We start from the raw sequence: 23,565 nt of genomic DNA, 5'->3' as shown, positions 1-23,565 counted from the left end.
CCCAATTGCAATTCAATTTACAGTGGTACCTTGGGTTAAGTACTTAATTCGTTCCGGAGGTCCGTTCTGAACCTCAAACTGTTCTTAACCTGAAGCACCACTTTAGCTAATGGGGCCTCCCGCTGCCACCGCGCCATCGCAGCACGATTTCAGTTCTTATCCTGAAGCAAAGTTCTTAACCCGAGGTAATATTTCTGGCTTAGCGGAGTCTGTAACCTGAAGCGTCTGTAACCCGAGGTACCACTGTATCCCTGTTGTGTTTTGTGATTTTCCTCATATTGTAAGTAACCCGGAACTGGTCTCTGACCATAATAATAAAATCCATTCATTCACACACCACCCGGTATAACACAGAGTTAACCAGCGCAAAAGAACCCCTGGCCGACGGCCAACTGTCGTTGGAGGGGCCCCCCAGCGGTCATCTAGTCAAACCCCCTGCCATGCAGAAGTCCCCACACCCACCGGCTGCCCTTGCAGCTTCTCCGCACGATCAGCGAGGCTGAGAGCTTTTTTCTCTGCGATTTGTTTTGTTTTTTAATGGATTCAGTATTTACACGCTTGGAAAAGGCCGAGAAACTCAGCACCACAGGGTAGGTTGGGAAACGGGACTTTCGCACCCCGAATCCTGCGTGGGCCAGGATCCCCGCGGCGCCCTTCGCCGTCCAGCAAGGGGGAACCTCGCAGCGCAGCCGGCAGTCGGGCGCAGTTTTAGGAAGCCGCCTCTCTCTCTCTCTCTGCCCGCCATCCCCATTATTTCTTGGGGGAGGCCGAAACCTCCACGAGGACCCGGTTGAGCTCCCGCAGCCGGGCGTCCAGTGTCTCCACGGTCAAGTTCAGCTCGGCCACCTGCTCCTGCAGGCTCTCGAGGGTGCTGCTCAGCTCGTCTTCCTTCTTCTTGGTGTTGGTGGTTTGGCGGGAGTATTCCAGGAAGATGCACAACCCCCCCACCCCAAAGACGATGGCTTCGCCCAGCAGTTCCGCCCCCAGTTCGGCGGCCGCCTCTTCATTCAGCGGCTTGATGGCGGCGCCACGGAATCCCATGATGCGCATCTTGGCTCGCATTTCCACCCAGTGGTACACTGCAAGAGGAAAAGGAAGAGTGAGGGATGTCCAGGGTGCTGGGCCTGCACCTTCCAGGCATCACTTATTTTTTAATTTTTACTTGGACAAAGTAAAAGGTAAAGGGACCCCTGACCATTAGGTCCAGTTGTGGCCGACTCTGGGGTTGCAGCGCTCATCTCGCTCTATAGGCTGAGGGAGCCGGCGTACAGCTTCCGGGTCATGTGGCCAGCAGGACTAAGCCGCTTCTGGCGAACCAGAGCAGCACACGGAAACGCCGTTTACCTTCCCGCTGGAGCGGTACCTATTTATCTACTTGCATTTGACGTGCTTTCGAACTACTAAGTTGGCAGGAGCAGGGACCGAGCAATGGGAGCTCACCCCGTCGCGGGGATTCGAACTGCGACCTTCCGATCGGCAAACCCTAGGCTCTGTGGTTTAACCCACAGCGCCACCCGTGTCCTACTTTGACAAAGTAATAATCATAAATAAATAAGAATAAAAACGTGCAGCCCACGCCCGAGACCATTGTAACTGTCCAACCTCCCAAAATTTCAACACCTCTTGTGATGGTTTGACCCCTTTCCGTTTTAACAGTATAAATTCTACAAACACCCTCTAAATCTCCTCAAAATCATTTCTCCTGCATATTCCCCATCTTATCTGAATGGCACATGTTAATTTGTCATTAACAGCTAAATCCCACACCTCTTTGTACCATCCTTCGATTTTATATTCGCCTTGCTCCTTCCACTTCCTAGCTATAACAATTCGTGCAGCTGTCGATAAATTAGCGAGTAAGTCCTTCATAGCCTGTAAACCTTCCACCCCATCGTAGATTGATAGTAATTCTTTGGTCAGCTTTAACCCAGTGATTTCTGTTATTTCCTTAAACACCCTTTGCCAAAAAAATTGTACATATTTACACCCCCACATGTGAACATAGGTCCCAGTTTCTGGCATCCCGTCCAACATAACACCGAATATTTGATTTATGTGATTTAATCTGACTGGTATTAAATACCATCTCCAAATTAATTTATAATAATTTTCTTTTATCCTTCTAGACAACATTTTCAAAGTGTGTTTCTCCCATATTTTCTACCTGGGCCCTGAGGTCATCCTCTGAAGCCTTTTTTCCGGTGTTTCCTCCAAGAGAGGTCTGAAGGTTATATTTTGTGGGGGCTTTTAATTGTAATTTTAATGTTGCAAATTGCCCTGAGATCTGTTGATGGAAGGGCAGTATGCAAATGTTATAAATAAAAACAACACCCCAATATTCACCATGGCAGACATAGTGGAGTTTGTTTTGGCTGCCCTTTTCTGAACCTTTCCAATTAAGGAGATGAAGAGACTCATAATAATAATAATAATAATAATAATAATAATAATAATAATACTAAATATTTATACTCCGCCCATCTGGCTGAGTTTCTCCAGCCACACTGGGCGGCTCCCACTCAAGTGTTAAAAACAATACAGCATTAAACATTAAAAACTTCCCTAAACAGGGCTGCCTTCAGATGTCTTTTAAAGATAAGATAGCTGCTTATTTCCTTGACATCTGGTAGGAGGGCGTTCCACAAGGCGGGCGCCACCACCGAGAAGGCCCTCTGTCTGGTTCCCTGGCTTCTCACAGGGAGGGAACTGCCAGAAGGCTGGACCTCGGTGTCTGGGCTGAACGATGGGGGTGGAGATGCTCCTTCAGGTATACTGGGCCTTTGAGGCCATTTAGAGCTTTAAAGGTCAGCACCAACAACTGTGCTCAGAAACGTACTGGGAGCCAATGCAGATCTCTCAGGACTCCCCTATGAGGAAATGCTGCAGTGTTTGGGACTTTTTTATTTCAGAGAAAAGGCGGCATGATTCAAGACTATAACAATGCTTGTGCGGTTGCTTCCAAACCTGCCATCTTGTACATATTAAATTATGCATCTAAGAGAGAGACTCCTGAACCAGTCACACTAGTTTCAAGGTTATTGTCTGAGCAAGCCAGTTAAGAATGGACTTTTACTATTTACAGAGAACAGTTATTGAGGATATTCTTGCGGATAAAGTGATTAAATGTGAGTTTGATGATTCCTGCATTGCTGTGGCTTGGACCAAATGACACTTAGGGTCCCTTCCAAGTCTACGATTCTATGATCCTATTTCTGTCCTCCGGGGCAGGACACCTCCTGCGAAACATCATTCAATGGAACAGATGCCCATGAACCATAAAAAGTAAGGGGTCAGCAATTTTTTTCAGCAGAGCTGGACCTCAGTGTCCAGGCAGAACGATGGAGGTGGAGATGCACCTTCAGGTATACTGGGTCTTTGAAGCCATTTAGGGCCAGCACCAACAACTGTGCTCAGAAACGTACTGGGAGGCAATGTAGGTCTTTCAAGACCGGTGTTATATGGTCTCGGCGGCCGCCCCCAGTCACCAGTCTAGCTGCCGCATTCTGGATTAGTTGTAGTTTCCGGGTCACCTTCAAAGGTAGCCCCACATAGAGCGCATTGCAGTAGTCCAAGCGGGAGATAACCAGAGCATGCACCACTCTGGCAAGACAGTCTGTGGACACGTAGGGTCTCATCCTGCGTACCAGATGGAGCTGGTAGACAGCCGCCTTGGACACAGAATGGACCTGCGCCTCCATGGACAGTTGAGCCGAAAATGACCGCCAGGCTGTGCACCTGGTCCTTCAGGGGCACAGTTGCCCCATTCAGGACCAGGGAGTCCCCCACACCTGCCCGCCCTCTGTCCCCCAAGAACAGTCCTTCTGTCTTGTCAGGATTCAACCTCAATCTGTTAGCCGCCATCCATCCTCCAACCGCCTCCAGACACTCACACCTGCGAACACCCTGCCTGTGGCATAGCTGTCAACTGTCCCTTATTTGGCGGGAAACTCCCTTATCCCAGTGCCGTGTCCCTTATTGATGATGTCCCTTAAATTTCCCGGGTATCATGCTTGCCCGGCTCAGGAGGGAAGCAGCTGCTTGGGGTCCTCCACCGTGAGAAAGAGCGCACACTGGCACCGTCATCCTGGTGCAAGGAGTTCCATCAGCCCTTCCCCGCCCGAGAGAGAGGGGAAGGAGGGAGAGAGACTCTCGCCCACGCTGCCCATGATCCCGGAGGCGGCAGCGGTGGTGGCAGCTGAGGAGGCGGCCTGAGGGAGGAGGAAGAGGAGGGGATGGGGAGGGACGCAGAAGGGCGGCTTTTCAGCTGCCACAGTGCCGCTGCCACCGCCTCATGCCGGATTGACAGCATCTGTCAATCCTACTGTTATGTACTGAGTCGAATAGGATCCAAACTGCAGCAGTCTGATTGGTCCTAGAACAATAGGATCCAAAAGGCAGCAGTCTGATTGGTCCTAGAACAATAGGATTCAGAACGCAGCAGTCTGATTGGTCCTAGAACAATGCAGCAGTATGATTGGTTGGCAGGAACCACCCAATCATGCTCCAGATAGAAGTGAATCCACAACCTGATTGGCTTACAGTAGAATTCTGGAATTAGCCAATCATGTGCAGCCCATTGTGTAAATAATGTATATAAAGCAGATACTTTGAGGGGACATTCATTCATTCCTCCTCACCACTATGAGCTGAATAAAGAGCATGAAATCACTTTGCAACTCTGAGTATATTTCACCTACCAATGTATGTAACTCTTTACAATAGCAAAATCCCTTATTTTGGCTGCTGATCCCTTATTTTCGAGGCTGCTGGTCACTTATTTTCAAAAATGTAAGTTGACAGCTCTGGCCTGTGGACACCAGGCGGCTAAAGATCACCTTTGCTCAGCCATGCCGGAGGCTTAGAAAGTTGCTGTGAGTTCTAGTGTCTGTTTCCAGTCTATCGATGAATCTAAGTTTGGATTTCTAACTTAAGTTTTTAATTTTTCACTGCTTTGTTTTCACTGCTTTGTTCTCTTTGTAAACCGCTTTGGTGGTTTTTCCAAACAACCAAGCGCTGTACAAATTTTATTGAGTAAAATTAATTAAAAAATTAAAATTAATTAATAATTAATAATTAAAATTAAATTAATTAAAATTAATTAATACAATTAATAAATTAATAAATAATTAAAATTAAATTAATTAAAATTAATTAATACAATTAATAAATTAATTAATACAATTAATAAATTAATTAATAAAATAAATTAATTAATTAATAAATTAATTAATACAATTCCCGGCCACTGGGTCAAGGGGCTCCGCCTCCTCCTCCTCCGCTTTCCCACGTGCCGCCCGGGAAGGGGGCCTCTCAATGTCACCGCCGTAGCCTCTCCGCCCCCCCGATTGGCCCGCGGCTCCTCGGAGGCCCGCCCCCCTCGCCTCCCTATTGGTCTACTCCCCTCGCGTGCCCGCCCATCCTCTCTCCCATTGGCTCCCCTTTCAACCCTGACGGGAGACTCCCCCTATCGCGGGGGGCGCTGCCGCCGCCTGACTCACGTTGCGCGGGGGGCCCGCAGATGTACTGGCGGAAGAAGGGGCTGGCGCGGGCCCCGTCCTTGATGCGCGCGGCCAGGGGCTTGGAGAGCTGCCGGACGCCCAGGTAGAGCAGCTTGGCAATCGGGAAGGCGCCGGCCACCATCCTCGCGCTCCCAGCGGCCCCCGCGCCGAGCGCGGCGCACGCAGACGCCGGGCCGCGGTGACGTCAGCGCGCACGTCACGCCGAACCTCCCCGGCGTGCGTCCGCGACGTCAGCTCGCAGACGCACGCCTGCGTATCCCGTATGCAAATAGGCCTTATTAATATGCTAATATATTCTCCCCCCGCATGACACACCGGGTGAGGTAACACGTGGGCGCACGCTAATGAGGCAACGCTGAATAATATTGTTTTTCCTCTCATGAATATGCTAATAAGGCGAGCTGGAATATATTTGCTTTTTTTCTAGTCATAAATATGCTAATGAGGCGAAGTGGAATATATTATTTTCAATATGCTAATTACATGTGTACTTTCTGTTTTTACTGTGGTTTGTTTGAATTTTTTTAATATATATATATTGAATATATTTCTGGTTTATAAAAAGCAAAACAATTGTTTTCCAGCCTTTTAAAGCGGCGCTCCGAAACGCAGCCCTGACGTACACTTCCGGCACAGACCGGAAGGAAAGAAGCCGCTCCCATTGCCATAGAGATGGCAGGGTGCGTTGGAACTACGCCGACTGCGGCTGCGCATGTAATATAGGCACTTGATGCAGCCCAGAGGCTGAGGTCATAGATTTAAAAAATGTAGAATCGCCCTTTAACTGTCCGTAGAGGGAACTTCCGGGTTCATGCTAGAAGCTGCTCTATGTGTCGCCCTCCTCGCCCCCCCCCCCCGGTGCAGGAGCCACTGCGGGCGCCTTCGAAAGCCAAAGAAGAAACCCGGAATCTCCTTCTCGAAGGGGTTGGGCGGCAGCAAATCCCCCCGCCCTGGAGAAACAAGCTGCACCCCAGAAAGGGAAAGAGGCTCTCCTGCTCTTTTCCAGCTTTCTGTTCTTCGTCTGCAAAACGGCCTGCTTTCAGGAACAGAATCGCGGCTGCCCTTTTAGACAATCGTAGCCGGTCGAGCTTTTCAGTGCTCATGTGTCACTCTTCACTTTTTTCTATATCTGTGGCGCACTGCTGCCCTCCAATGCTGGCTGTCATCCGCCTCAGCCAATCACGGCTGGCTCCACCCTCTCCCGCTCCCTCCCGCAGGCCACGTGCCAGGAGGCTCCTCCCCTTTCTCGCCCCCAGGAAGGCGGTGCAGAGACCCAGGGATGCATTGCTACCTTCCTGTTCTGGGAAGACCCCTCCCTGACGCTTCTCTTCCTCCTCGTCTTTTTTTTTTTTTAAATAATATTTATTCAAATTTTGAAAATTACAAAAAGGAACAATAAAAAAGAAAAATAACAAAAACATGAAAAATACACACAAACAATTAAAAAAACAACAGATCAGACCTTTACATAGCTTTCTTTCCTTTGCTTATTTCCTTGACCTCCTCACGCCTCCCTTTTTTGTATTCTAGTTCAATTAGATGTTTCAGCAAATCCTTTCCAGCTTTGTTTTTATCCTAATAATTTATCTTAATATACTGTAATTCTCGTCTTTCACCAATTAATAAATCAATTTTAACCTAATCCTTTATATCATTTCTGCTAAAACCACATTACTTCATTCCAACAACCTACTAACATTCCTTAATTTTACAATGTTTCTGTAAATAAACTTTGAATTTTTTCCAGTCTTCTTCCACCAACTCTTCACCTTGGCCTCCTCCTCCTACCTATGTGGGGAAACCAGCCAGATGGGCAGGGTATAAATAATATCATCATCATCATCATCATCATTATTATTATGTCAGCAGTTCAACAGGTGAAGCTGGCATGAAGTTGCTTTCTAGTGAAGAACTTCCCCTGTTCACCTCAAAGGCTAAGGGGCAAAGGCCTACAGCACCCGCAAGTCCAGGATTGTAAAGACTGCGGAGAGAAGAATTGGGTGCATTCTTCCCACCTTGGATCAAATCTACACTTCCAGGTGCCATAAGAAAGCTGCAGGGATAGTGCGCACCCTGGAAATGATCTCTTTCAGCTTCTGCCTTCTGGAAGAAGGTTGTTGTTGTTGTTGTTGTTTAGTCGTGTCCGCCTCTTTGTGACCCCCAGGACCAGAGCATGCCAGGCCCTCCTGTCTTCCACTGCCTCCCGCAGTTTGGTCAGACTCATGTTTGTAGCTTCGAGAACACTGTCCCACCATCTCGTCCTCTGTCGTCCCCTTCTCCAACATCAGGGTCTTTTCCAGGGAGTCTTCTCTTCTCCTGAGATGGCCAAAGTATTGGAGCCTCAGCTTCAGGATCTGTCCTTCCAGGGAGCACTCAGGGCTGATTTCCCTCATAATGGAGAGGTTGGATCTTCTTGCAGTCCATGGGACTCAAGAGTCTCCTCCAGTACCAGAATTCAAAAGCATCCATTCCTTGGCGATCAGCCTTCTTTATGGTCCAGCTCTCAGTTCCATACATCACTACTGGGAAAAGCATAGCTTGAACTATTCGGACCTTTCTGGAAGAAGGTACAGGGTTATAAAGACTAGGACTAGCTGCCTGAGAAACAGTTTTTATCCAAATGTGATTTTGGTTTTAAACGCAGTGTAAGGTACTCTCTGGGAGAGTACATTGTATTTACGGTAATTATGGGGGAGTTTTTAGGGGGTTAACCAGGCTGGGATAGCAGCTTTTGAATGTCTGATGTGGTTTTTTCCAATTTAGTTGTTCTGTATGGGACAATGACAATAAAGATTATCGTATCGTTAAAAAAAAGTCACCCTGGCCCCACTCCCCAATTTCATTCAGTGTTGCATAGAATCGCTGAGTCTAATGGTGCAAAACGATGGAACCTGAGAAGGCAAGGAGAAGAATCATAGAATAGAATCATAGAGTTGGAAGAGACCACAAGGGCCATCGAGTCCAACTCCCTGCCAAGCAGGAAACACCATCAGAGCACTCCTGACATATGGTTGTCAAGCCTCTGCTTAAAGACCTCCAAAGAAGGAGACTCCACCACACTCCTGGGCAGCAAATTCCACTGTCAAACAGCTCTTACTGTCAGGAAGTTCTTCCTAATGTTTAGGTGGAATCTTCTTTCTTGTAGTTTGGATCCATTGCACCGTGTCTGCCTTTGTGGGACAGCTGAGCAGCCATTGCCCTTCCTGACCAGACGCCTCCATTTCTCACCTCTTTGGGGTCTCTCGACCTTATTTCGGGAGGGCTGCAGCCAGACTGACCCAGCTGAGGGTTTCTGGGAGCTGGTTGACTCAGTTAAATGCGAGGTCCCAAGTCCAAGCACCGTTTGCAACAGAAGCCTCATTGATAACCTCAGGTGCACTTCTTGGGTCCCGTAGCGTTGCAGGTCCAGCAGAAAGCAAAGACTTTGGCCGGGATTGGTATGCATCTAGTGATATCTGTGTTCCGAATCAAAAGTCCCTGCAACTGTGTTTCTAAATAGTCTGGCGTTTGATCCCTGTGATGGTATATTTGATTCCTTGGTAGCTGAGGGAAAGTTTAAGGAATGTCTGAATAGGTCTTTGTCATATTTTCATAGACTCAAAGAATTTGTTGAGTTTGAAGGGGCCATGAAGGTCATCTAGTTTAGGGTCATGCAGGTTTATTTTGCCCAATGCGGTGCTCAAATCCGCAACCCTGAGATTCATAGTCTCGTGCTCTACCAACTGAGCCATCCCAGGTCATCTGATTATGCTAAGTTTTTTACTTCACCCTTTGCTTTCGCAATTTTTAAGTTTAGTACATTTTTTGTAGTTAATTTCATTAATTTCGTATTGCAAATAGACCCTTTTTGTGTGCGTGTGACTTCTATCAATGCAGTGTGCCTGTGATATATGCGATAACCTTAACCCTGTATCTCTGAGTTTTGGGCTGAGTAAGGATGCGGGTGGTGCTGTGGTCTAAACCACAGAGCCTAGGGCTTGCCAATCAGAAGGTCGGCGGTTCGAATCCCCGTGACGGAGTGAGCTCCCGTTGCTCGGTCCCTGCTCCTGCCAACCTAGCAGTTCGAAAGCACGTCAAAGAGCAAGTAGATAAATAGGTCCCGCTCCGGCGGGAAGGTAAACGGCGTTTCCATGCGCTGCTCTGGTTCGCCAGAAGCGGCTTAGTCCTGCTGGCCACATGACCCAGAAGCTGTACGCCGGCTCCCTCGGCCAATAAAGCGAGATGAGCGCCGCTACCCCAGAGTCGTCCGCGACTGGACCTAACGGTCAGGGGTACCTTTACCTAACTAATGTGTTTACAAAATCAGTGAAGTGCTAATGAAGGGAGACGAGACAGTTTAATACATATAAATTAGGGGACTTGAGCGTCCCACTTGTAGGTTTTCCTGCAAGTGGCTACTGTGAGAACAGGATAATTTTTTCTTTTTCCCCCCTTATTATGTTTTTACTGAAATTTTATTGGTGTTAGCCGCCCTGAGCCCAGCTCTGGCCGGGGAGGGCGGGGTATAAGTAAAATTTATTATTATTATTATTATTATTATTATTATTATTATTATTCTTGGGAGAAGGGCAATGACAGGCCTAGACAGCATCTTGAGAAGTAGAGACATCACCTTGCCAACAAAGATCCTTATAATTAAAGCTCTGGTTTTCCCAGTAGTGATGTATGGAAGTGAGAGCTGGACCATAAAGAAGGCTGATCGCCGAAGAATGGATGCTTTTGAATTCTGGTGCTGGAGGAGACTCTTGAGAGTCCCATGGACTGCAAGAAGATCAAACCTCTCCATTCTGAAGGAAATCAGCCCTGAGTGCTCCCTGGAAGGACAGATCCTGAAGCTGAGGCTCCAAGACTTTGGCCACCTCATGAGAAGAGAAGACTCCCTGGAAAAGACCCTGATGTTGGGAAAGATGGAGGGCACAAGGAGAAGGGGACGACAGAGGACGAGATGGTGGGACAGTGTTCTCAAAGCTACCAGCATGAGTTTGACCAAACTGCGGGAGGCAGTGGAAGACAGAAGTGCCTGGCGTGCTCTGGTCCATGGGGTCACGAAGAGTCGGACACGACTAAACGACTAAACAACAACAACAATTATTATTATTATTATTATTATTATTATTATTATTATTATTACTATTATTATTACTATTATTATTAAGATGGGCCATTGGCCTGATTCAGCAGCCAGGCTCTTCTTAGGTCATTGTGACTCTAAGCATGCTAAGAGATTTACGAAGAGGAATGAAACTTTCATAATCCTTCCCTGAATGAGTTAGATCCTCTTTGGCTCCTCAGTTGCTCTGAGGGGGTTTGCTGTGTTTTGCCTGCCCAGGAGGCTGACCCCAAGCTCGTTCCTTCCCGCAGGGTCACCCAGACCGTGTGAACGCAAGAATTAAAGGACTTTCCTGCTGTTTGGCCTGCCTCAGATGCTGCCTTCTTGGCTCATCCTTCTCGTTAGAGCAGAACGGGGTTTTCGGAGAGAGAAACTAAGGCATGGAACCAAGGGCAGGACCAGGGAGCTGCCCGCAAGAGGTCAGTACCATAACAGCCCAGCCAGGGTCTCTGGGCACAACGGAATTTCCTTCAGGTTGTGTCCAGGGGTAGTCTTGGCGCACTGTATTGATTAAGCAATAGCGGGGAAGGAATGGAAAGGAGAGTTTGGAACCCGAGCCCCAATGGGAAACCAGAGGGTCTGTTGTTTCCTTTCCCTGCCTGCACACATGGGAACCATGTCCTTTCACGGCCCCAGAGATCCGGCATGCGTCCCAGCAGCTTGAGCGGGAAAGGGATCAAGAGATTTAGGCTGAGCGAGAGGAAACTAAATAAACAGGAGCAGTAAAAGCATCCCACTCTGGAATCCACTCTCCAAAAGTCCAAAAGAGACTTGAGGAACTGCTCTCGCTGGGGCTGCAAATCTCTCAGAAGAAGAAGTTGATAATCATCATCATCATTACATTTACATTCTGCCTTTCCCCAGGAGATTAAGTGGGTGGGTGTGGTTCTCCGCCTCCCATTACCCTGCGAGGGAGGTTAGGCTGAGACACAGTGACACACGGCCAGTGGGGATATGAACCCCGGTTTCTCCCGCTTGGCTCTACGTGGGGCTCCCTTTGAAGGTGACCCAGAAACTACAACTAATCCAGAATGCGGCAGCTAGACTGGTGACTGGGAGCGGCCACCGAGACCACATAACACCGGTCTTGGAAGATCTACATTGGCTCTCAGTACGTTTCCGAGCACCGTTCAAAGTGTTGGCGTTGACCTTTAAAGCCCTAAATGGCCTCAGTCCAGTATACCTTGAAGGAGCGTCTCCACCCCCATCGTTCTGCCCAGATGCTGAGGTCCAGCTCCGAGGGCCTTCTGGCAGTTTCCTCATTGCGAGAAGCCAAGTTACAGGGAACCAGGCAGAGGGCCTTCTTGGTGGTGGCGCCCGCCCTGTGGAACGCCCTCCCACCAGATGTCAAAGAGATAAACAACTACCTGACATTTAGAAGACATCTGAAGGCAGCCCTGTTCAGGGAAGTTTGTAATGTGTGACATTTTAATGTATTTTTAATCTTAGTTGGAAGCCGCCCAGAGTGGCTGGAGAGACCCAGCCAGATGGGCAGGGTACAAATAATAAATGGTTGTTGTTGTTGTTTGTTGTTGTTGTTGTTGTTGTTGTTGTTGTTATTTCTCCCAGGTCCTAGGCCAGCACTCTAACCACACCACCACACGGGCTGGCTTGTGGCAATGGGCCAGCCCCATCCTTCACTCCTTGCCCACGTGGGCATACTTTGATCAGTTATAGAATCACAGAACTGTAGAGCAGGAAGGGACCCCGAGGGTCATCTAGACCAACCCCGTGCAATGCAGCAATCAGCGCTAAAGAATCCCTGGCAGATGGCCACCCAGCCTCTGTTGAAAAACCTCCAACGAAGGGGAGCCCACCGAGGCTGCCTGTCCTACTGTTTGGTCTCAGCCTGCTGGAATTGTCAGGAGGTCCGTGGGTATTTCCACTTGCTTTCACCTTTGGCCTCTTCCTGTTTATTCCCAGAAAGGCCACTGACTCAGCAGCCCTTGCCTCTTGTTAAACCTTGAGATTAGGCTGCTCCCATCTTGGGACGTCACAGATGACCCTCTCTTTTCTTCTCCATGCATTCCTGGAACATGGAGTGAGTCATCAGTGGGGCAGTCTTAGGCTCCAAGACCCATCGCTGGAGGTAGAGGTTAATCCCAGGAGGTGTGGGAATTTCTGAAAGCATTCAGCGCAGCATTCCATGTTTGGTTTTATCCCAAGCCAAGAGGCAGCCAGGAGCAGAGGGTGGCAGCGAAAGTAGCTGTTTATTGCAGGATCGCAGGCCCTGTGTGGAAATGCGGCTACCTCTGGGGTTAAGCCTGGCTGGCAGGTGGGGATTCCTGAGCTGCTATGAGCAAAGTAAAATTTATTCTTATGTGCAGGGAATTTCCCTTGGCAAGGGGGTGAGGGAAGGCGCTTCTTACGCAGAACTTTTCATTGAGGAGAAACTCTTTAGAGGAACGACAAGGAGGAGGCGACAGGGCATAAGCTTATAAAATTAAATCACGGCTGCATGGATAGATAAAAGTTTCTCTCCTGCTCCCATAACTCTAGAACTTAAATTATTATACAGTAGTACCTTGGTTTTGGGATGCGGGTGGTGCTGTGGTCTAAACCACTGAGCCTCTTGGGCTTGCCGATCAGAAGGTCAGCGGTTCGAAACCCTGTGACGGGGTGAGCTCCCGTTGCTCGGTCCCTACTCCTGCCAACCTAGCAGTTCGAAAGCACGTCAAAGTGCAAGTAGATAAATAGGTACCGCTCTGGCGGGAAGGTAAACGGTGTTTCCGTGTGCTGCTCTGGTTCGCCAGAAGCGGCTTAGTCATGCTGGCCACATGACCCGGAAGCTGAACGCCGGCTCCCTCGGCCAGTAAAGCGAGATGAGTGCCGCAACCCCAGAGTCATCTGCGACTGGATCTAACAGTCAGGGGTCCCTTTATCTTTACCTTTACCTTGGTTTAGGAACAGCTTAATTTATGAACAACTTGGATTTAAGAATGCTGCAAGTAGGTGTTTTGGTTTGTGAACTTTGCCACTCTCGAGTGTGTTTCATTGTAAACTGGGTCCCCTGCTGCTATGGGAAAGCACGCCTTGGTTTAAGAACGCTTTGGTTTAAGAACGGACTTCCGGAACGGATTGAATTTGTAAACCAAGGTACCACTGTACAACACAGCCTTAACAGAGAAAAGAACATAGCATTAAGTTTATGGCATCCTGGGGATTGTGAGACTAGTGGGACAGCTTTACTTTTCCCTTCTGTACGGAAAGAAGTGAGACCAGGTTTTGTCAAAGGTATTTTCCATCACAACCCCTTTTGCAATTTTTCCAAGCCCACTTAGTCATTCTGAACCAGCTATATCCCAAATATTATTCAACCACATCTCAAGAGGTATCTCCGCCTGGGATTTCCAGTGGTACGCTATAACTAGACTTGCGGCTATGGTTTCCCCAGTCGTGATGTATGGAGGTGAGAGCTGGACCATAAAGAAGGCTGATTGCCGAAGAATGGATGCTTTTGAATTCTGGTGCTGGAGGAGACTCTTGAGAGTCCCATGGACTGCAAGAAGATCCAACCTCTCCATTCTGAAGGAAATCAGCCCTGAGTGCTCGCTGGAAGGACAGATCCTGAAGCTGAGGCTCCAAGACTTTGGCCACCTCAGGAGAAGAGAAGACTCCCTGGAAAAGACCCTGGTGTTGGGAAAGATGGAGGGCACAAGGAGAAGGGGGCTACAGAGGACGAGATGGCTGGACAGTGTTCTCGAAGCTACCAGCATGAGTTTGACCAAACTGCGGGAGGCAGTGGAAGACAGGAGTGCCTGGCATGCTCTGGTCCAGGGGGTCACAAAGAGTCGGACATGACTAAACGACTAAACAACAATAGACTTGCAGCTACCAGCACAAAAAGAATTAAATCTTCTTAATGCCATAACTGTGGCTCTCTATAGGAGTTGCTCTCCCCCTATTCCATATTTATAATCTCCAACGCTGTTTGACAGCCGCCTCTCGCCCCTGAGAATATAGGCCACCTTTTCACTCTTCCTTAAAAGGGCCTGCTTTCAAAGTACAATAGGAACCCAGAAAGAGTATCAGCTTTCTCATGCAACCTTGGCTATCGGTCATCAGCCTCCCTTTGGGGCATAACAAGAGCGCCTGAGGACACGTTGGGGGGTTTTTCTCCCCATGTGGGAGCCACAGCCAACTTCCAGGCACCTGAGGGAGCATAGCAGTTGAGCAAAGCTCCAGCCTCAGCCCCTTTCGTTTATTTCAGAATCAACCCGTTGCTCAGATAGCTCCGAGATGCTCAGAGCACTTCTAAATCCCGGCCTGTGCTGAAACACAGAGAGGGTAGGATTTGGCTGATTGCATGGCACATTTCTCATGGTCCCCAAGGAGCTTTCTCTGCTCATGAGGCTCCGTAAACGCCAGGCCTTTGGCCTCTTCTTGTAATTTGGAGATGGGAAACCGGGAGGGGGAAGAACGAAGTGACATGTGTGTTTTGCTTGGGTCTCTGGTGCCGCAAAAGGATCCCGTGGGCTGTTTCTCCTACTGTTTGGTTTAACTACTTCCTTCCATTTCCATCTTTGTCTCTGCCCACCCCTGACTAAAGTGCCTTTGCAAAGAACAAACGGGACAGGATTTCATGGTGGCTTCCAGCCTGCCATTCCAGGGGCATCGAGGCAGCCCAGCAACCAGTTACGGCTCGCACCTTCCAAGAACTCTGGAGGTTTTTTGCAAGCCCCCAAAATACCCGTGGGCTTTTTGGAGTTCTTTGTAAGCCCTGCAAATATACTTGCATGCTCTCTAAAGAACGGCCGGGGTGTCTTCCGGTCCTTAAGCCGTCTTATAATATGGAACGCTGAGCCAAAAGGGATAGGGAAGGAATGTGCTGAAATGCGCTCTCACAGGGGCCAGCAAGATGCCACAATGGGAAACGCTCAAGCATGATTTGAACACAGGAGCAGCTGTCCCCTCTGTCCTAAAACCTCCTTTCAAATTTTACCTTAGGCAAGCTGCTGCGTCTCAGCCACAGCACACCCGCCGTCACCCACCTGCGCCTTCAATGCTCACTTTTCTTACAGGGTTCTTGTGCTACAGCCACCAATAAGGGAGGTGCTCTGAATTCTCCAGCAAAGCACTACACAGGTGCTAGGCATTGTTAATAGAATCATAGGAACGTAGAGTTGGAAGGGACCCCACAGCGTTTCCCAACCTTGGGTCTCCCACTGTTTTTGGACTACAACTCCCATCACCCCTAGCTAGAAGGACCAGGGATGATGGGAACTGTAGTCCGAAAACAGCCGGAGACCCAAGTTTGGGAAACAGTGGTCTAGCCCAGGCACCCCCAACCTTCGGCCCTCCAGATGTTTTGAGACTACTATTCCCATCATCCCTGACCACAATTCCCATCATCCCTGACTACTGCAATGCACTCTACGTGGGGCTACCTTTGAAGGTGACCCAGAAACTGCAACTAATCCAGAATGCGGCAGCTAGACTGGTGACTGGGAGCGGCCGCTGGGACCATATAACACCGGTCCTGAGAGATCTGCATTGGCTCCCAGTACGTTTCCAAGCACAATTCAAAGTGTTGGTGCTGACCTCTAAAGCCCTAAACGGCCTCAGCCCAGTATACCTGAAGGAGCGTCTCCACCCCCATAGTTCAGCCTGGATACTGAGATCCAGCGCCGAGGGCCTTCTGGCGGTTCCCTCATTGAGAAGTGAGGTTACAGGGAACCAGACAGAGGGCCTTCTTGGTGGTGGCTCCCGCCCTGTGGAACGCCCTCCCTTCTGACTTGAAGGAAATAAGCAGCTATCCTATCTTTAAAATACATCTGAAGGCAGCCCTGTTTAGGGAAGTTTTTAATATTTAATGCTGTATTGTTTTTAACACTTGATTGGGAGCCACCCAGAGTGGCTGGGGAAACTCAACCGGATGGGCGGGGTATAAATATATTATTATTATTATTATTATTATTATTATTATTATTATTATTATTACTGGTCCTGCTAGCTAGGGATCATGGGAGTTGTAGGCCAAAACATATGGAGGGCCGCAGGTTGTGGGTGCCTGGGCGAGGCCAACCCCCGGCAATGCATCTCGCAGCGTGGAACTTAGGGCAGAAATGTGCTGGCACGTTTTAAGTTATTATAATAATAATATTATCATTTTATTGTTAGGTCCGATAGTATATCCGTTGGTTCACCTGCCCCGGCAAGTTGCCAGCGGGGCCTCTGCGTCGTCCGGACGCAGCTCTGAGCGTTCAGCGTTCGAAAGTCAGTATCTTCATCTGGAGCTCCTCGTCCCCCGCGGCCCCCTGCGAGGGGGGCATGGGGAGCGCCAGCGGCTGCCGGCAGAAGCTGGTCTTCTTGGAGGAGAGAGGGGTGTCGAGGGTGAGGGAGGCGTTGGCCATCTCCCGGGGCTTGGAGCTGGCCAGGAAGCGCAGCAAGGTGGAGAGGGCTTTAGCCACATCGCCTCGGGCCCCTTCGTTGGCGAAGCAGTACAGGATGGGGTCGGCCACGCAGTTGAGGCTGGTGAAAGCCAGCGCCGTGTGGTAGGCCACGAAGACCGTCTCCTCGAAGCCGCAGTCACAGGGCTTGCTCAGGTGCACGGCGCTGCGCGAGAGGAGGAGGAGGTGGTACGGGGCGAAGCAGAAGAGCAGGATGGCGATGAGGCTGAGCGAGAGGCGCTTGATCTTTGCCTTCTCTTGCCTCTCGGTGGAGATGTTCCCCCGAACGGCGCGCAGGATCCCCCGGTAGGAGAACAGCATCAGCGTCCACGGGAAGAGGAACCCGATGAAGACCCGGTAGAGGTTCATCCACGCCACCCACTCCTCCATGGGGTACTTCTCGAAGCAGAAAGTGTGGTTGTAGCGGTCGTGGAAAAGCTCGTTGTGGAACAGCGGCGCCGAGTTGGCTCCGATCTCGATGGCCCACACCGTGGCGCTGACGGCCACGGCCGTCTTGACCCGGCGGAAGCGAGCGAAGCGCAGCGGGTGCGCCACAGCCAGGTAGCGGTCGACCGAGATGCAGCACAGGAAGGCGATGCTGATGTAGATGTTGGTGTAGAAGATGAAGCCGAAGACCTTGCAGGACTGCTGCCCGTGGATCCAGTTGTCGTGGTGCAGGAAGTAGTCGATCCACAGCGGCAGCGTGGCGATGTAGAGCAGGTCGGCCACGGAAAGGTTCATCAGGTAGACGCCCAGCTCGTTCTTCTGGCGTACCTGCAGGTAGGCGGCCCACAGGGCCAGGCAGTTGGTGGGCAGGCCCACCGTGATGACGGCGATATACAGTGCCGGAGGGAAGAGGTGGTCGATCTTGGAGTCCACGTGGCAACTCACCAGCGTCGCGTTGCACATCCTCAAGGAAGCGGGCCGCGGAAAGCCTGGGCGGCGCTGGGTCCCCGGCTCAGGACAGGGGTCTGCAGGGCCAGGAGCAGGGCATCCGCAGGGCCGGGCTGGCCATCGCGAGGAGGTTCCTGGAATCAGTGCGCGGCAAGGCCCCCATGGGATGGAGCTGGGTGCTGCCTTCTGCCGTGGTGGCACCTAATCAGCTGGGCTGGTGCGAGGGACGCTTCTCAGAGGTGCTTCCTGGCCTTGTGGACCTGGGGAAAGAGGACGGCAATAATATTAATAATAATAATAATAATAATAATAATAATAATAATAATAATAATTTATTATGTATACCCCGCTCATTTGGCTGGGTTTCCCCAGCCACTCTGGGCGGCTTCCAACAGAACACTAAAATACAATAACCTATTAAACATTAAAAGCTTCCCTAAACAGGGCTGCCTTCAGATGTCTTCTAAAAGTTTGGTAGTTATTTTTCTCTTTGACATCTGGTGGGAGGGCGTTCCACAGGGCGGGTGCCACCACCGAGAAGGCCTCTGCCTGGTTCCCTGTAACTTGGCTTCTCACAGCAAAGGAACCACCAGAAGGCCCTCGGCGCTGGACCTCAGTGTCTGGGCAGAATGATGGGGGTGGAGACGCTCCTTCAGGTATACTGGTCTACTGCTCCCTACTGTTCCCCTTTTGAAGAACGCAAGGAGAACTCTGCGGCTGGATCAGGCCAATGGTGGCTCGTTTAGCCCAGAGTCCTGTGTTCACAAGAGGCTCAACGAGAAACCCGCAAGCAGCACCCAAGAACCCTCTGCTCTCCTGCTGCTTCCAGCAACGGGCATTCAGAAGTGTAGCCTCCTGAGATTGTGGACGGCAAAGCGTATCCATCATAAAAGAGTCGGGTGCCACATTGAGACGTGGCAGAGACGCTCGTAGCTTTAAGAAACAAGGTTTATTCACCAGTTTGCGCCTTCAGTCTGCATGGAGGGAGTGCAGATCTTGGTCCTTTCAAGAGGGGCTTGTTCTGCACAGCAGTGCAGCCAGCCTTTAGCCAGCGGCTGGGGTGGCGCGCTTGCCCTGCACCCTGGGGCGGGGCCAGCAAGGGCAGGACGCCCCATAGGGCCTCCGTGGAGTCTGCCTGCCTCCTCCCACTCAGTCGCCCTACAGCTGAGGGGGAGGTGGTGGGCGGACCGTTTGGGGCAGCATGGAGTCCACAGGCGCCCAAACCAGGAAAGGCACATGGCTTAGGCGTGCTGCAGACCCTGCAGTGAGTGCCGCCTGGCATTTTGTCAATGGTGACACCTGGGGCGGCCCGCCCCCACCACACGCCCTTTCCTCCGCCCCGCCTTCAGCCAACCTGCCCAAGATGCCCCCGTCTTTTCTTCCCCTCCTTCTTCTTCCCATAACACCCCGCTAAAGACTCTCTTTTCCTGACACCCCTCTACCAATCTTCCAAACGGAAAAGACAGTTCTATTGCATTGCCAATGGCTCTCAATGGCCCTGTGTTGTTTCTTAATGGCCTTAGCTTGGCCAGGTCCTTTTGCATAGGCTAGTCCAGGAATTATTCTGCAGCTGGCGTTTCTCCCTTCACATCCCAAATCCTATCATTTATTAATTTCTATGGTTTTGGGGGTGTTGTTGTTGTTTAGTCGTTTAGTCGTGTCCGACTCTTCGTGACCCCATGGACCAGAGAACGCCAGGCACTCCTGTCCTCCACTGCCCCCCGCAGCTTGGTCAGACTCATGCTGGTAACCTCGAAAACACTATCCAACCATCTCGTCCTCTGTCGCCCCCTTCTCCTTGTGCCCTCCATCTTTCCCAACATCAGGGTCTTCTCCAGGGAGTCTTCTCTTCTCATGAGGTGGCCAAAGTACTGGAGCCTCAGCTTCACAATCTGTCCTTCCAGTGAGCACTCAGGGCTGATTTCCTTCAGAATGGAGAGGTTTGATCTTCTTGCAGTCCATGGGACTCTCAAGAGTCTCCTCCAGCACCAGAATTCAAAAGCATCAATTCTTCGGCGATCAGCCTTCTTTATGGTCCAGCTCTCACTTCCATACATCACTACTGGGAAAACCATAGCTTTAACTATACGGACCTTTGTTGGCAAGGTGATGTCTCTACTTCTCAAGATGCTGTCTAGGCCTGTCATTGCCCTTCTCCCAAGAAGCAGGCGTCTTTTAATTTCGTGGCTGCTGTCACCATCTGCAGTGATCATGGAGCCCAAGAAAGTAAAATCTCTCACTGCCTCCATTTCTTCCCCTTCTATTTGCCAGGAGGTGATGGGACCAGTAGCCATTATCTTCGTTTTTTTGATGTTGAGCTTCAGACCATATTTTGCACTCTCCTCTTTCACCCTCAATAAAAGGTTCTTTAATTCCTCCTCACTTTCTGCCATCAAGGTTGTGTCATCTGCATATCTGAGGTTGTTGATATTTCTTCCGGCAATCTTAATTCCGGCTAGGGATTCATCCAGCCCAGCCTTTCGCATGATGAATTCTGCATATAAGTTAAATAAGCAGGGAGACAAAATGCAGCCTTGTCGTACTCCTTTCCCAATTTTGAACCAGTCAGTTGTTCCATATCCAGTTCTAACTGTAGCTTCTTGTCCCACATAGAGATTTCTCAGGAGACAGATGAGGTGATCAGGCACTCCCATTTCTTTAAGAACTTGCCATAGTTTGCCATGGTCGACACAGTCAAAGGCTTTTGCATAGTCAATGAAGCAGAAGTAAATGTCTTTCTGGAACTCTCTAGCTTTCTCCATAATCCAGCGCATGTTTGCAATTTGGTCTCTGGTTCCTCTGCCTCTTCTAAATCCAGCTTGCACTTCTGGGAGTTCTCGGTCCACATACTGCTTGAGCCTTCCTTGTAGAATTTTAAGCATAACCTTGCTAGTGTGAGAAATTAGTGCAATTGTGCGATAGTTGGAGCATTCTTTGGCACTGCCCTTCTTTGGGATTGGGATGTAGACTGATCTTCTCCAATCTTCTGGCCACTGCTGAGTTTTCCAAACTTGCTGGCATATTGAGTGTAGCACCTTAACAGCATCATCTTTTAAAATTTTAAATAGTTCAGCTGGAATACCATCACTTCCACTGGCCTTGTTATTTGCAGTGCTTTCTAAGGCCCATTTGACTTCACTCTCCAGGATGTCTGGCTCAAGGTCAGCAACCACACTACCTGGGGTATATGAGACATCCGTTTCTTTCTGGTATAATTCCTCTGTGTATTCTTGCCACCTCTTCTTGATGTCTTCTGCTTCTGTTAGGTCCTTTCCACTTTTGTCCTTTATTATGGAAATCTTTGTACGAAATGTTCCTTTCATATCTCCAATTTTCTTGAACAGATCTCTGGTTCTTCCCATTCTATTGCTTTCCTCTATTTCTTTGCATTGCTTGTTTAAGAAGGTCTTCTTGTCTCTCCTTGCTATTCTTTGGAAATCTGCATTCAATTTCCTGTATGTTTCACGATCTCCCTTGCATTTTGCTTGCCTTCTCTCCCCCGCTATTTTTAAGGCCTCATTGGACAGCCACTTTGCTTTCTTGCATTTCCTTTTCATTGGGATGGTTTTCGTTGCTGCCTCCTGTATAATGTTACTAGCCTCCATCCATAGTTCTTCAGGCACTCTGTCCACCAAATCTAAATCCTTAAACCTGTTCCTCACTTCCACTGTGTATTCATAAGGGATTTGACTTAGATTGTATCTTACCGGCCCAGTGGTTTTTCCTACTTTCTTCAGTTTAAGCATGAATTTTGCTATAAGAAGCTGATGATCTGAGCCACAGTCAGCTCCAGGTCTTGTTTTTGCTGACTGTATAGAGCTTCTCCATCTTTGGCTGCAGAGAATATAATCAATCTGATTTTGATGCTGCCCATCTGGTGATGTCCATGTGTAGAGTCGTCTCTTGTGTTGTTGGAAAAGCGTGTTTGTGATGACCAGCTTGTTCTCTTGACAGAACTCTATTAGCCTTTGCCCTGCTTCATTTTGATCTCCAAGGCCAAACTTGCCAGTTGTTCCTTTTATCTCTTGACTCCCTACTTTAGCATTCCAATCCCCTATAATGAGAAGAACATCCTTCTTTGGTGTCACTTCTATAAGGTGTTGTAAGTCTTCATAGAATTGGTCAATTTCAGTTTCTTCAGCACCAGTAGTTGGTGCATAAACTTGGATTACTGTGATGTTAAAAGGTCTGCCTTGGATTCGTATCGAGATCATTCTATCATTTTTGAGATTGCATCCCAGTACAGCTTTTGCCACTCTTTTGTTGACTATGAGGGCCACTCCATTTCTTTTACGGGTTTCTTGCCCACAGTAGTAGATATGATGGTCATCCGAACTGAATTCACCCATTCCCGTCCATTTTAGTTCACTGATGCCCAGGATGTCAATATTTATTCTTGCCATCTCATTTTTTACCACCTCCAACTTACCCATGTTCATGGTTCTTACATTCCAGGTTCCTATGCAATATTTTTCTTTACAGCATTGGACTTTCCTTTCGCTTCCAGGCATATCCGCAACTGAGCGTCCTTTCGGCTTTGGCCCAGCCGCTTCATCAGCTCTGGATCTACTTGTACTTGCCCTCCGCTCTTCCCCAGTAGCATGTTGGACGCCTTCCGACCTGAGGGGCTCATCTTCCAGCGTCATAACTTTTATATGCCTGTTGTCTTTGTCCATGGAGTTTTCTTGGCAGGGATACTGGAGTGGCTTGCCGGTTCCTCCTCCAGGTGGATCACGTTTGGTCAAAACTCTCCACTATGACCTGTTCATCTTGGGTGCCCTGCTCGGCATAGTTCATAGCTTCTCTGAGTTCTTCAAGCCCCTTCGCCACGGCAAGGCAGTGATCCATGAAGGGGGGTTTTGGGGGTACCCCCCCACAAATCTATAACACATCGGTAATCCTCTCTTCCTCCATCAATTTGTCCAGTCCTCTTTTAAAGCCAACCAGATATGTGGACATCACTGCTCATCCTGCAGAATGGAGTTCCAAGATTTGCTATGCAGCATGAGAATAAGTACTTACTACAGGCACCCAAGGGACGCGGGTGGTGCTGTGGGTTAAACCACAGAGCCTAGGACTTGCTGATCAGAAGGTCGGCGGTTCGAATCCCCACGACGGGGTGAGCTCCCGTTGCTCGGTCCCTGCTCCTGCCAACCTAGCAGTTCGAAAGCACCTCAAAGTGCAAGTAGATAAATAGGTACTGCTCCGGCGGGAAAGTAAACGGCGTTTCCGTGCGCTGTTCTGGTTCGCCAGAAGCGGCTTAGTCATGCTGGCCACATGACTCGGAAGCTGTACGCCGGCTCCCTCGGCCAATAAAGCGAGATGAGCGCCGCAACCCCCGAGTTGGTCACAACTGGACCTAATGGTCAGGGGTCCCTTTACCTTTACAGGCACCTAACAATTCTCTCTCTCCCTCGCGGTTGCTGGAGTTGGACAGATCAGGAGCAATTCCAGGCGCGGCTGGTTTGGGTGGAATCCAAACATTTTATTGTTTTCATTAATTTATACAAGAAGCAGCAATCAATATTCAGCCACCCTCCCCATAAGCACCAAATGTCTATTTAATTACATTTGTCGCTTAAGTCATTTTGCTTTGCAAGCAAAGGCATCGCTGCCATGTATCCTCGGAGACCTGTGAGCACGTTCGATCAGC

At 49.4% G+C, this 23,565-nt stretch overlaps 2 protein-coding genes and 1 long non-coding RNA gene across 6 annotated transcripts in view; 1 reads left to right on the top strand and 2 right to left on the bottom strand.

Annotated features, from left to right (window-relative positions):
* Positions 1-521: 521 nt before the first annotated feature.
* On the bottom strand, positions 522-5,699 carry OPA3 (outer mitochondrial membrane lipid metabolism regulator OPA3). The gene is made up of 2 exons (XM_079985850.1): positions 5,499-5,699; positions 522-1,079 (listed from the first exon to the last, which is right to left on the bottom strand). Exons 1-2 carry the CDS (start codon positions 5,638-5,640, stop codon positions 751-753), a joined length of 471 nt encoding a protein of 156 aa, XP_079841976.1. The 5' UTR covers positions 5,641-5,699; the 3' UTR covers positions 522-750.
* Positions 5,700-7,343: 1,644 nt separating this feature from the next.
* Positions 7,344-23,565, top strand: part of LOC307221413 — an 86,823-nt gene continuing 70,601 nt past the window's right edge. For 2 of the 3 annotated variants that reach the window (XR_013841383.1, XR_013841384.1), the window contains exon 1: positions 10,708-11,048. This is a non-coding gene — a long non-coding RNA (uncharacterized lncRNA). Of the gene's footprint in view, positions 7,559-10,707; positions 11,049-23,565 lie in introns of those variants that run through there. The other variant, XR_013841382.1, reaches the window with a different exon arrangement.
* The window catches only part of GPR4 (G protein-coupled receptor 4), a 48,583-nt gene continuing 41,725 nt past the window's right edge, over positions 16,708-23,565 (bottom strand). For both annotated transcript variants that reach the window (XM_079985666.1, XM_079985667.1), the window contains one exon: positions 16,708-18,172. In XM_079985666.1, coding sequence (XP_079841792.1) covers positions 16,833-17,927 — 1,095 coding nt within the window. In that variant the 5' untranslated portion in view covers positions 17,928-18,172 and the 3' untranslated portion in view covers positions 16,708-16,832. The remainder of the gene's footprint in view (positions 18,173-23,565) is intronic.

Source organism: Podarcis cretensis, assembly GCF_951804945.1.
Source record: "Podarcis cretensis genome assembly, chromosome: 8".
NCBI classification, from domain to species: Eukaryota; Metazoa; Chordata; class Lepidosauria; order Squamata; family Lacertidae; genus Podarcis; species Podarcis cretensis.
Note: the sequence above shows the minus strand (reverse complement) of the source record. Positions and strands in the feature narration are given on the sequence as shown.

Coding starts and splice junctions, on each gene's coding strand:
- OPA3 (XM_079985850.1), bottom strand. CDS start 5,640: ATGGTGGCCGGCGCCTTCCCGATTGCCAAGCTGCTCTACCTGGGCGTC. Junction 1,080..5,498: donor CTGCGGGCCCCCCGCGCAAC/GTGAGTCAGGCG, acceptor TTCCTCTTGCAG/TGTACCACTGGGTGGAAATG.